General features: G+C 37.0%; 1 protein-coding gene across 5 annotated transcripts in view; it reads right to left on the reverse strand.

Annotated features, from left to right (window-relative positions):
• Positions 1-13,520, reverse strand: part of FNDC3A (fibronectin type III domain containing 3A) — a 146,101-nt gene that overhangs the window by 52,978 nt on the left and 79,603 nt on the right. For all 5 annotated transcript variants that reach the window (XM_023251406.2, XM_023251397.2, XM_045052765.1 and 2 more), the window contains one exon: positions 11,447-11,523. In XM_023251406.2, coding sequence (XP_023107174.1) covers positions 11,447-11,523 — 77 coding nt within the window. The remainder of the gene's footprint in view (positions 1-11,446; positions 11,524-13,520) is intronic.

The raw sequence follows: 13,520 nt of genomic DNA on the forward strand, positions 1-13,520 counted from the left end.
CTATTGCAGTATCTAGGCAAGAAATGGTGGTGGCTTGGAGCAGGTGGTAAAAAGACATCCGCATTCTGCATATATTTGAAGGCAGAACAACAAGATTAGCTGATGACACCACTGGAGAAGTGAGAACAAGAAGTTATGGAAGGGTGGTGTTCCATCAACTGTGAAGGGGAAGACTGTAGGGTAGAATAAATTATTTTGGGGGGTAAGATTTGGAGTTTTAGGTTTTGGACACATGAATTTGCTTACGTCTATGAGACATCTAAGTGGAAATGTTGAGTATGTAGTTAGATATACTAGTCTGTAGTTCTGAAAAGACTGCAAAAGGGCAAGCAAGCAAGGTAGGAAGAGGACTGTGGTGTCTGGAAGTTTGGTGAAGTGTATCAAGGAGGAAAGATCAACTTTGCTGCTGAAAGGTCAAGTAAAATGAAGACTAAAAGCTGACCACTGGATTTGGCAATGTGAAAGTCACTGTGACTTGGATGAGGACAGTTTTGGTCCTCATCCCCTAATCACAGGGGCAGACCCTGAATGGAGTGGGTAAGAGACAAAGTGGGGAGCAGAATTAGAGAGATAAAAGCCCAATTTTGGGAACTATTCCTGCAGAGGGGAACACAGAAATAGAGTGGTGGCTAGTAGTAGTAGAATCAAATACCTTAAAATTTGTTTTTAGGGAGAGCAATTACAACATGCCAATATACTAATCAGAATGACCCATCAGAGAATAAGAAATTGATGATGTGGAAGAGAGAGAAGAAAATGCAGGCAAAAGGGAATGGGATCCAAGACTCCAATGGGGGCACTGGGTCTAGACAGGAGCAGGAAAGTCTGTCTCTGTTCTACGTGAAAAGGAAGAGTGTTAGTTGAGATGAGAGGGCAGAACATGTAACCCCAAATGTTGGTAGACATGCGGGGCTAGGGGTCTGCAGAAGGTTTATTTTGATTGATTTCCATGAACCCTATCCCGACACCGCAATCTCAATGACCTCTCCCTCTTATCATTTCTATTACATTTATTCTGTATCACTTGGTAGGTATTTATAACACTGTAGTGTTTGTAACTTTCCAAATGCATGTGTTTTATAACTTAACTGTAAGTTCCTCAAGGGACATGTATTAACTATTTAATGTTTGTAACAATATTACATAATAGGTACTATTATCTCCATTTTTCAGATGGGGAAACTGAGGCATACAGATGCTAAGTAACTCACTAAGATCACACAGGCAGTAAGTGGAGGAGCCAGTATTTGAACTCTTGCAATTTGGCTTTAATTCCATGTCATATCCATTTTGTAGACACAGAATCCACAGGTACCTGTCCTCCAGGGTCTTTTTAAATTTCACAACACAAGTGAGGTATCTCACTGTTTAAATAGAAATGGCTAAATTACTTATGAAATTAAAAACCACTTTTCTTCTGAAAACGAACATTTAAAATACAAAGATAAGCTGTGGGAAAGAAGAATGGGAAGCTATTGTTTATTTGGTACAGTTTCAGTTCTGCAACTGAAGAGTTCAGAAACAGATGGTAGTGAAGGGAGTACAACACAGAATATACTTAACACCACTGAACTGTACATTTAAAGTTATAATGGTAAATTTTGTTATGTATATTTTAACACAATTTTAAAAAAGAAAGCTAATGGGGCGCCTGGGTGGCACAGTCGGTTAAGCGTCCGACTTCAGCCAGGTCACGATCTCGCGGTCCGTGAGTTCGAGCCCCGCGTCGGGCTCTGGGCTGATGGCTCAGAGCCTGGAGCCTGTTTCCGATTCTGTGTCTCCCTCTCTCTCTGCCCCTCCCCCGTTCATGCTCTGTCTCTCTCTGTCCCAAAAATAAAAAAAATAAAAAAAAATAATAAAAAAAAATAAAAAAATAAAAAAGAAAGCCTAGAAACAGGAAAAAAAAAAACCCAAAACATAAACACAACCAGGCAGACTAGGACCAAGAAAGTGTAGAGAACTGTTCCACTTCAAGTAACCATCTGAACAGCCAGTAGCTTTAGGGTGAGGCTGGGGGCACAAAACTATCTGCTAAGTCCAGCTGTTGACAAATAACCAACCATGTAGACACTGAATTTTATATTAACAGGGTACACCAATGGTGATGATTAAAATAAAATCAACAAATTGTGGGAAAAAAAAGATAAAATACAATACAAATTAGTCTTTGTTAAAAAAAATTAAAACAAAGATAAGACAATGAAATAGAATTAAATAGGGCTATCAGCATAGATCTGACCATCTAACCACATATGCCACACAATTTCTAGTGAGACAAAGCTCTGTTTTCCCCCCTTTATTGAACACAAACATAATTAAAAGGGGCTGCAGAAAAAGGAGGTTGTATTTACTATCTGTGTTCTCCATCAGAATATATGATAAATGACAAATCTGTTCTGCTTACCATCTTCTTCCTAACACCTGGAACAAGTCCTAGATATGGCAGATGCTCAAAGAAATTTGCTGAATCAATGATATGATCAGAAATAATGTATTCCATTAGTTCTACTAGAATGCCACATTACCTTCTCCCCCCTCTTAACACCACCATGCTATTAGAATTCTGTAACTTCCTCAACTTTTACAACCTTTGCTTATGCTTAATTTTTAGCAACCTACTTCTATGGCTTCACCCTGAACCTAAAACTATTCCCACTTTAAGTTATTAAATAATAATATAGGTATTTCTGGCCACTCATTCAACAGATATTTATTTTTATACTTAACTATACATACATACACAATAATGTCAGTAAGTAACCACAACCTTTCTCTCCAACTCCTATTATAACTCTTTATCCTCACCTAAACATCTTAAGCCCCACTACCTTGCAGTCCCTTACACTGCTGCTCATGGCTTTCAGCTGTTCTCCCAAGGAGAGACAGAGAAGACAGAGATCAGACAGGTATGTAAAATCTTTGAAAAAAGTAGGCCTCACTGCTGTGTGCTGACATAAAAGCAAAGTGAAACCCCAAGTCCAGCTCAAAGGAGTAATCTGAAAATTTTCCTGAAGTTGACACAGCCCCTTTCCCCACATTATGAGATCTACAATCCCCTTCCTGTTAGGTACTCTCTCATCACCATAACAACACACATTCCATAAAAAAACAAGGGGGTCATTAAAGAAAGGCAGGAGAGAACTTTTGATGCGGCTTTTCAGGCATCCCATTCAGGTAGTCTATAATCTTTTCTTGATAAATCATTAATTTCATCACTAAAATATCAAGTGTTATTCTGTGCTGCAATGCTCTTCAGGTCTCTAAGTTAGTATAATTTGCCAGTAAATTAAGTTCCTTCTACTCCTATCACCATCTGTTTTCTGTGTCTGAGTTTGCTTTGTGTTTTGAGTTTTATAGTTTTTGTTTCCCCATTTGATATCTTAGTTCAGTTGGCACATATTTCTGCTTCTGCTGAAGCAGGTCAGTCTCTCACAAGCTTCCCTTTCTTGTTAAACTATAAAGCTCATTAAGGTTATATCTAAAATTACGTTTGTAATTTTGTAGTTCATCAAAAGGCTAAAGGGAAATACATGTTTACAGAGTGTGACTCTAGGTTATAACATTCAGTGCAATTCTTTTTCCTGCCCTATTCTTACCCTTTCCAAGTTTTTTACATAATCATGATCAGAAAAATATATATTTAAAATATACAACTATACTTATGCATTATCACTGAATACATTTTCTATTTTCTATTAGCTTGTTCGTAAAATTAATGTTCCTTTATATTTAAGAATCTAGTGAACAATTTTTCTTTCTGCATATCATTTTAACTAGTTTTAGGTCTCTCATATTGGACAGTATCTTATATAGTTTCATGGTTAATAAAAAATGCTTTTTAAAAAGTAATGATTTCTAAAAATGAGGATTCATTTTCTGACCCAACAATATAAGTTATGTAACTAAAAATTAAGTGACTATTTTAAGAACTATTTTTGTTCACTAGTGGCAAAGGGGGAAAACTGTCTTTAGGAACTCTATGCCTCTCAAGGCAAGGGCATTTTACATTTTTATCATAGCAACCTTCTTTTCAAAACTTAAGGTAAACAGAATAAATGCAGGTTCCCATTACTTTTGAGTAGAATGCTGAAGTATAGAGCAATAAAGTACAAAGATTATAAAATAAACAATAATATAGAAGTCTTGAATAAGATTACAGAGGAAGTACAGTACAATATTAGCAACTTTAACATTAATAGGTTTGGGTTTTGCAAATCTCAAATGAGAAAAACAGAACCAATTATTCCTTAAGTTACTGATACCCTGTCTAATGTTGTTAAAAATGAAGTTAAAATATATGTATGAGTAAATGATGAGTTAGTATCTGAAGTGCTTCTAAACTTAATAGGGGCATGCCATTGGTGCAAACATCACAAATTTAAAGGCTGATATATCCTAGGTAAATCATAATTTCTTCGTATGTTTTTCCCGTAAGTAATTTTGTTTAATCTTGATCTTAATCTTGCGCAGCTCAGGCAGTTAAGCGTCTGAGACTTTGACTCAGGTCATGATCTCCTGGTTCGTGGGTTCGAACCTTGTGTTGGGCTCTGTGCTTAAAGCTCAGAGCCTGGAGCCTGCTTTGGATTCTGTTGTCCCCTCTCTGTCTGCCCCTCCCTTGCTTGTGCTCTCTCTCTCTCTCTCCCAAAAGTAAATATTAAAAAATTAAAAAAAAATCTTGATCTTAATCTTAAATTAAGATCTATGTACCTTTGGGACCTTTTACTTTTCTGCCCCAATATGCTCTAAGGTATCTAATATTATTATTTCCTCAGCAAAAGAGCTAAACAATCCCAACACTGGATTTTTATTTCTGTAGTCCTTACTTGCTTGACCTAACTTTTTAGGATGCATAAATTTGCTGAATCCTATTAGTATGTATTTTAATTACATGATAACACAGCAAACATACATTTTTGGCCCTCTTTAGATCACTGCCTTTCACCAAAAGATACACATACATATAGCAAGGATTAGAGACAATGAAACCTGTTGCAAAAAAAGAAGATAACTGCATAAAAGTCTAAAAGAAGGCCATAGATGACAAATATTAATGCATTTAAATTTAAAAAATTTATGTTTATTTATATTTATATTTATTTTTGAGACAGCGCGTGTGTGAGTAGGAGAGGGGCAGAAAGAGAGGAAGGCATAGAATAAGCAGGTTCCAGGCTCTGAGCTGTCAGCACAGAGCCCGATGCAGAGCACGAACCCAGGAACCATGAGATCATGACCTGAGTTGAAGCTGGACGTTTAACCAACTGAGCCACCCAGGTGAGGTGTTCCAGGATTCACGCACTTAGCATGTGTGCCATTTGGTTCCTGCTGAGCCACATGCAACCTATACTTATTATAGCTATTTATGTGTCTTAACATTTGGCTCAACTCCCAGGTTCCATATTTGCTAAGAAAATTATGTTTCCTTATGTGCCAAATTTTGGACAATTACTAAGTGCTTAGCTGTGCCCAGAACCTGGCTCTTAATAACTATTTTCTAACTTTAGAAATCGTGGATGCTAGGAAATGGGGGGTTATTTTGACAGTGATGTCAAAATGCTAGAATCCAGTTTTGCATAGTGAGTACTTAGATTATTTCCATAATGATGAGATTATAGATTTTTGTCTCTTGATTAGCTCTGTGTACTTGAAAATGATACATTTCCTAGAGACAGTCTTAATCTTAAATTAAGGTAGATAACAGTAGCCGCACTAGCCTCACATAATCCTTCCAGTAAGATTATTGTTAAGTTTATTCACTTATTTGACAAATATTTATGAAATATCAACCGCATCTGAGTTATTCCTAGAACAAAAGTAGTTAAAAGGAAGCTCCTATCCTGAAGGAATGTAAAATCCCAAAAAATCCCACAATTATAATACTGGTGGCATGTAATATATAACTAAGAGGGGGTACAAATAATTTGACCTAGGTCCTCAAGGATGGGTAGATTTTCTATAGGCAGAAATGAGCAAATGAGTAGCATTCCTCAGACAATAGCTTTAACAAAACCATGGAGAAAGGAAAATATCAGGTGAGCGTGTGAATATAGGCATACCTTATTTTATTGTGCTGTGCTTTACTGAGCTTTGCAAATAAATACTGCATTTTTTCAAAAACTGGAAGCCTGTGGCAACCATATGGCAAATAAGTCTATTGGTGCCATTCTTCCAACAGCATTTGCTCATTTGGAGTTTCTGTGTCACATTTTGGTAATTCTCACAATATTTCAAACATTTTCTTTTCTTTTCTTTCTTTTAAAGTAGGCTCTACACCTGATGTGGAGCTTGAACTCATGACCTTAAGAACAAGAGTTGCGTGCTCTACTGACAGAGACAGCCAGGCACCTCTTAAGCGTTTTCATTATTATTATATTTGCTAAGGTGATCAGTGATATTACTACTGTATTGTCTGGGGTGCTATGAACTGCACTGCATCCACATATGGCAGATTTAACTAATAAATGTTGTTGTGAGTTCTGACTGCTCCATCAAACGGCTGTTCCCCCATCTGCTATCTCCATCTCCTCAGGTCTCCCTATTTCCCAAGACACAACAATATTGAAGTTAGGCCAATTATAACCCTAAAATGGCCTCTAAGTGTTCAAGTGAAAGGAAGAGTCACATGTTTCTCACTTTAAATAAAAAGATAGAAGCGATTAAGTTCAGGAAGGAAGTCCTGTTGAAAGCCAACCTAGGCCAAAAGTTAGGCCTCTTGTACTAAACGGTTAGCAAAGTTGTGAATGCAAAGGAAAAGTTCTTGAATGAAATTAAAAGTGCTACTGCAGTGAACACACGAATGGTAAGAAAGCGAACAGCCTTATTGCTGCTATGAAGAAGTTTTAGTGGTCTGAATAAAGGATCAGACTAGCCACGACATTTCCTTTAAGCCAAACTTAATCCAGGGTACAGCTCTCTCTTCAATTCTAAGAAGGCTGAGAGGAATGAGGAAGCTGCAGAAGAAAAGTCTGAAGCTAGGAGAGGTTAGGTCATGTGGTTTAAGTAAAGAAGCCATCTCTATTACACAAAAGTACAAAGGGAAGCAGAAGTGCCATACAGAAGCTGCAAGTCATTCAGAGTATCTAGCTAAAGATAATTAATGAAGGTGGCTAATAAAACAACAGATTTTCAACATAGATGAAACAGCCATCTATTGGAAGAAAATGCCATCTAGGACTTCCACAGCTAGAGAGAAGTTGATGCCTGTCTTTAAGGCTTCAAAGGACAGGCTGACTCTCCTGTTGGGGGCTAATGCAGCTGGTGACTTTAAGTTGAAGCCAATGCTCATTGACCATTCCAAAAATCCTAGGGCTCTTAAGAATTACGCTAAATCTACTGTGCTCTATAAGTGGAACAATAAAGCCTGGATAATAGCACATCTGTTTACAACATGGTTTACTGAATTATTTTAAGTCCACTGTTGAGACCTTACTGCTCAGAAAAAATTCCTTTTAAAATATTACTGCCCACTGACAATGCACCTTGTCAGCCAAGAGCATTGATGGAGATGTACAATGAGATTAATGTCGTTTTCACGTGTGCTAACACAACATCCATTCTGCAGCCCGTGGATCAAGGAGTAATTTTGACTTTCAAGTCTTATTATTTAAGAAATACTTTTTGTAAGGCTATAGCTGCCATAGATAGTGATTCCTCTAATGGATCTGGGCAAAGTAAATTGAAAACCTTCAGGAAAGGATTCACCATTCTAGATGCCATGAAGAATGTTCATGATTAAAAAAAAAAAGAACAACATTCATGATTCATGGGAAGAGGTCAAAATATCAACATTAACAGGAGTTTGGAAGAAGGTGATTTCAACCCTCATGGATGACTTTCAAGGGTTCAAGACATCAGTGGAGAAGTAACTGCAGAGGTGGGAGAAACAGCAGGAGAGCCACAACTAGAAGCAGAGCCTGAAGATGGGACTGAAATGCTGCAATCCCACAACAAAGTTTTAATGGACAAGGAGCTGCTTTCTATGGATGAACAAAAATAAGTGAGTTCTTGAGATGGAATCTACTCCTGATGAAGATGCTGTAAAGACTGTTAAAATGACAACAAAAGATTCAGAATTTTACATAAACGTAGTTTATGAAGCAAGCAGTGGTAGAGTTTAAGAGAAATGACTGATTTTGAAAGAAGTTCTACTGTGGGTAAAATATACTATCAAACAGCATCACATACTACAGACAAATTGTTAGTGGAAAAAAAAAGAGTCCATCAATGTGGTAAACTTCACTGTTGTCATATTTTAAGATTGCCATAGCCACCCCAACCTTCAGGAAGCAACACCCCGATCAGTTAGGAGCCATCAACATCAAGGCAAGACCCTCCACCAGCAAAATGATTACAACTGACTGAAAGCTCAGATGATAGTTAGCATTTTCTAACAAAATATTTTTAAATAAAATTATGTACACTTTTTAAGACAAAATGCTATTGTGCACTTAACAGACTACAATATAGTGTAAACATACATATTTTTTTTTATTTTAGAAAGAGAGGTGAGGGGAGAGGGGCAAGAAGGAGGGAGGGAGGGAGGGAGGGAGAGAGAGAGAGAGAGAGAGAGAGGGAATATCTTAAGTAGGCTCCACCCTCAGTGCAGAGCATGAAGCAGGGCTCAATCCCATGAGCCTGGGCTCATGACCCGAGTGCAAATCAAGAGTCAAAGGTTCAAAACCTAGGCGCTCCATAAATGTAACTTTTATGTGCACTGGGAAATCAAACAATTCACTTGACTCCCTTTATTGCAATATTTGCTTTATTGGGGTGATCTGGATACTTGCCTGCAAAAATGGATATGCAATTAGACATACCAAGAAAGGGGTACAAACGCATACTAAAACAGAACTGTGTAAGACCTTATTTATGTCAAGAAATCTAGACTTCATTGAGTGAACAAGCTAACTAAAGGTACTTTATAGGTACAGAAATGAGAAGATAAAAGAAATAATACAAGAAAATTATTCTAGTGGCTCTTGGCCTAAATAAAGCTAAAGAACCTCAACTTGGATGATTATTTGATTGATTTACAAATATTTATTGGGTCCCTACTATACGACTGATGCTGTTCTCAGCATTGAGGAAATAAAGTTATGAGTCCTATATGATTTGGTCCTGTTCCCTCCCTGACCTCATTACTTACTATACTACTTTGAGGACTCAGTAGTGCCAGAGTGGCCAGCTTGCCATTCCCAGGCATGTTCTCATCTTGGGCCATTTGCACTGGTTATTTCTCAGAATCCTCTTCTTCCACCCCACCAAAATACATGGCTAACTCCTACCTGTCCTTCAACACTTGGTTCAAATGTCACCTTTCCCATGATGCCTATTCTGACTACCCTATTTTAAAATGTAACCAGCTCTGTTTTCTTTCCTTGTCTAACCCCATCACTTACCAACAAACACATGACATAATTTATCCATGTATTATGCTTATTGTTTTCTTCTCTCCACAAGAATGTTAACTACACAGAGACAGAGATCTGTGTCTCTTATTCATGGGTATTTCATAATTATGTAGAAGACTGCCTGACATATATGAGCACTCAATATATATTTGTTGAACACTGCTAAGTACAGGAACTGTTAAGAGTTCATGATCTTCTCAGGAGAGAAAAATAATTAAGCAGTGTGAGAAATTCATCAAAAGAGGGATATACATAGTCTGCCATGAGAACCCAAAAGGAGAGGCACCTGGAAACATTCAAGGAAATCTACTTTTAGAAGGTCATGATTAAATGAAATGACAAGGGTAGGAATTTGCCATAAAAATAAAAGGTATTGTTACTGGAGAGAACAGCAGGATACTCTTTAGTTGCACCAAAATAAATTGTCAGTAGCACCAAATACATCTTTATATCACTAGCACCAAATACGGAGCTTAGTACATGGTACATTCAATACATGTTTGTTGAACTGAACTACACCAGAGAGAAAAGACCAGATATGGTCTTTATGTAAGTAGAGAAAGGTCTGAGAAGGAACAATTAGAAAAGCAGAAAGAATCAGGACAGCATTATGTCAAGGAAATCCAGGGTAAATCCTAACAATGGTGTCAAATGTTTAGGGGTCAAAGAGGATTATGTTGGAAAAAAGGCTTTGAGTTTGGTACGTATCAGAGAGCAGATTTAGCAGGATATTATAGACAGAATGCAGACTACAATAAATTAAAGAGTCAATATGTCAAACAAAAATAGAGACAGCTCCTGAAAAGCTTACAAATACTATTCAAATGTTATCTCATATATGTTATCATGTCATCTTACAGTTAGGGCACAGGGACTTCAGGAAGTTGATTTGTCTAAGGCTATGCAGCCAGCAAGGTCTGAAATAAGACATGGATCCAGCTTTTCTGACTCTAACTCTCATACTACTTCCATTCTCTTCACCAGAATTGTCTTCTTTTGCCATTCATAGTATGGGGCTTCACAGAAAGGACAGTGAATCCACCACAATATCCTACCAATATTCTGACATAATTAGGGAGGAAGTAAGAGAGGGCCTGAAGAAAATTTCAAGTGTAAATTCTAGTGCGAAAAAAAGAAACTGAGTATTTCCAAAAAGTATTTGAGACAATGAGTGCAGACTACACAGAATCTCAGGAGCAGAAGATACTGAACACCTGAGACCTTACAATTTAATTTGGTTTGCCTGTGCAAGTAAGTTAGCTGTATCTTATTCTTTAAGTCAGAGCTTCCCAAGTGATGCATACATAGGACAGGATTATTAGGTGTGTGATGATACTAATTCCCTTAGTCCTTACAGCTGTAGGTCTATAGGTCTAAATTTTCTTCTATGTACCATAATGTGCCACGCAATTATGATGGGTGTCTGTGAGACATGAATAAGGATGGAACACTGTCTAGGATTACTTCTAAACAAGTGATTAATTTAAAACAATGTTAGTGTAGGCCCTTTAAACCTTAAGATATTACTTACATTATTCACATTTTCAGGGAAATAAAGTTCTAGAATTAATTTCCTATTATAATTCCACCAAAGACAAGACCAAATGATGATGCTGTCAACTTAATTTTTCCTCTTGTCCAAATATACTAAACATACTAAAATACTTGAAATACGAACACCTGGATGGTTCAGTGTGTTAAGTGTCTGACTCTTGATTTTGGCTCAGGTCACAATCTCAGTTCATGGGACTGAGCACCGTATCTGGCTCTGTGTTAACGGTGCAGAGCCTACTTGGCATTCTCTCTCTCCATCTCTTTCTGCCCCTACCTCTCATGCACTCTCTCTCTCAAAACTAAATAAATACATGTTAAAAAAAAAAAAGAAATATAAAAAAAAAATACTTGAAATAGGCTTACCAAAGATATACTGTACTGGGTTAAGCTTCAGTACTGAAATGGTATTTTTTATCTGAATTAAAGTCAAAACAATAACATTATGATCCCTATTATGTAGATATAACAAGAACATAAAAATATACCTGTGGGGCGTATCCAGGAGGCACATAAATAGGAGGCACAGAACCGTTTGGGGACATCATTGGAACCTGAGCAGGACCTGAAGGGATCACAGAAATGATGTGTTAATCCAGGATTACTTAGCAAGCTAAAGTTGAAAACAATTTGAGTTAGACTTTGAATACTTCATCTAAACTAAACACTCAAATTAACAGTAACTGTGTTACTATGAAAAGAAATTCAGATGATTCACCTGCTATAAAACATAAAAGTTTATCCTGTAAAGTACAATGAGTATTATTTACCTGCAGTTGTATTTCTCAAACCCTTCTGGTGATCACAACAGCCACTTGGGGAGCTTTCTAAAACATCAATTTCCAGGTTCTTCTAGAGATTCCCATTTATTATACTTACAGTGGCGTCTTGAGTCAGTGTATTTACTCTACAAATATACCTAGTGAATCTTATGATTGTGCAAATTCAGAAACACTGACCAGAATCAAACTAAACTGTGCATATAAATCAGTGAAAAATATAAAAAGCAATATTTTGAAAAACAATAGAAAAAAAAGTCAAGAGGGAAAAGCAGTAAAAGGAAGAAGATATTTGGGATTTGCTTTGTTAGTGTTCAAAGCCTCTTGTGTAATGTGTAAGTCAGGTCTGTGGAGGTTTGAGAACAGTTAGAAAAATCCTATACATGCATATTTAGCCAAGGAACAATTTTTGTTTCTTACAGTCAAAAGTTCTGGGGAAAAAAAAAAAAAGGAAAATTCAGCTTGTCCCATTCTATATTTTCTTTCATTTTTACTGTTACCCTTTCCAGATAACTTTCATAAAGATTATCTTATTTATCTCCTCTCTTAATGTTTGTGGGATAAAACAGGCACATTTGTAAAATGTGTTTATTTTTTCTAGTAACTCAAATCTTGTTTTATGCGACTTTTTGAAAGAAGCATCTCACTTTCAGATCCTTTTCTCTTTGTAACTTTAGACTGCATTGTCCCCTCACCCACTAGTTTTTAATAACTTGAGATTAAACATTATCAAAGAGCCTCACTCATTTCTTAGGAATAAAGGTACCCAAGAATCTAATGAAGAATGTAATGGGGGAAGAGTTCTTTTTATATGTGGAATTTCAACCTGCAGAGTACATATAATGGGTATCAATTATTTAAAAAAAAAAAAGGGAGAAAAAACTTAATCATAGGGCAGAAAAGAAATAAATTTCACTGGTAACATTACACATACTTCAGGAAAACAGAATGAAGAGCATGGAGGTTACAGCAAATCCAGATTACAGCCACTCTCCTCTCTTAGGCAAGGAGGGGAGTAACAACCAAACAACAAAGTGGTTCGTGGTGGGGACAGGGGAAAGGAAGTGAGTGGTAAGAAGGAAAGAGAAAAGAGAATGCAGGAAAAGGGGGGGGCGGTACATGAGGGTAAATGCTAAGGGGAGGGAGGAGAAAAGAAGGGATGGAGGAGAAATACAGGCATAAGAGGAGGGGAGGGGGCAAAGAAGGAAGAGATAACAGGAGAAAGGGAAGGGTAAAGAAGACAAGAGAGTGAAGAAAGCTCAAATGGGGTGGGGGGGGGCGGGGAAAGAAAGAGGTGGAAGATGGAAGGGAGAGACAAAAGAAAGAAGAGGAAGGGAGAGAAAAGGTTAAAGACTCAAGTGGTTAGGAGGAAGTAAGGAGTGTATAGGTACGTGCCTGTGCGGGGGGGCAGACTACCAAATTATGTTCTATATGACTATAAAAATAACTTTTTCAACAAAATAATCTTCCCTTCCAAGACAAGCCCACCAAATATATGAAGTTGTTCAGAATATTTTCTTAGAATAGCTAATTATACATAGCTAACACTAATTTACTATGTGTTAGGTGTTTTTTGTTTTTTCTCCTCACAATCATTCTATTCCCATTTTCCAGATGTGGAAATTAAGGCAGAGAGGTTAAGCTTGCCCTAATGGTAGTATAAAGATCAAAAACCAGGCAGTTTCATTTAAGGATATATCTCTACAACATATTTAGTGAACATTTAAATACTATGCATTAGTGCAACTGATGTAATTTGAGACTTAAGAACTACGCTCCAATG

This window comes from Felis catus, chromosome A1 (genome assembly GCF_018350175.1).
Source record: "Felis catus isolate Fca126 chromosome A1, F.catus_Fca126_mat1.0, whole genome shotgun sequence".
Lineage (NCBI taxonomy): Eukaryota > Metazoa > Chordata > Mammalia > Carnivora > Felidae > Felis > Felis catus.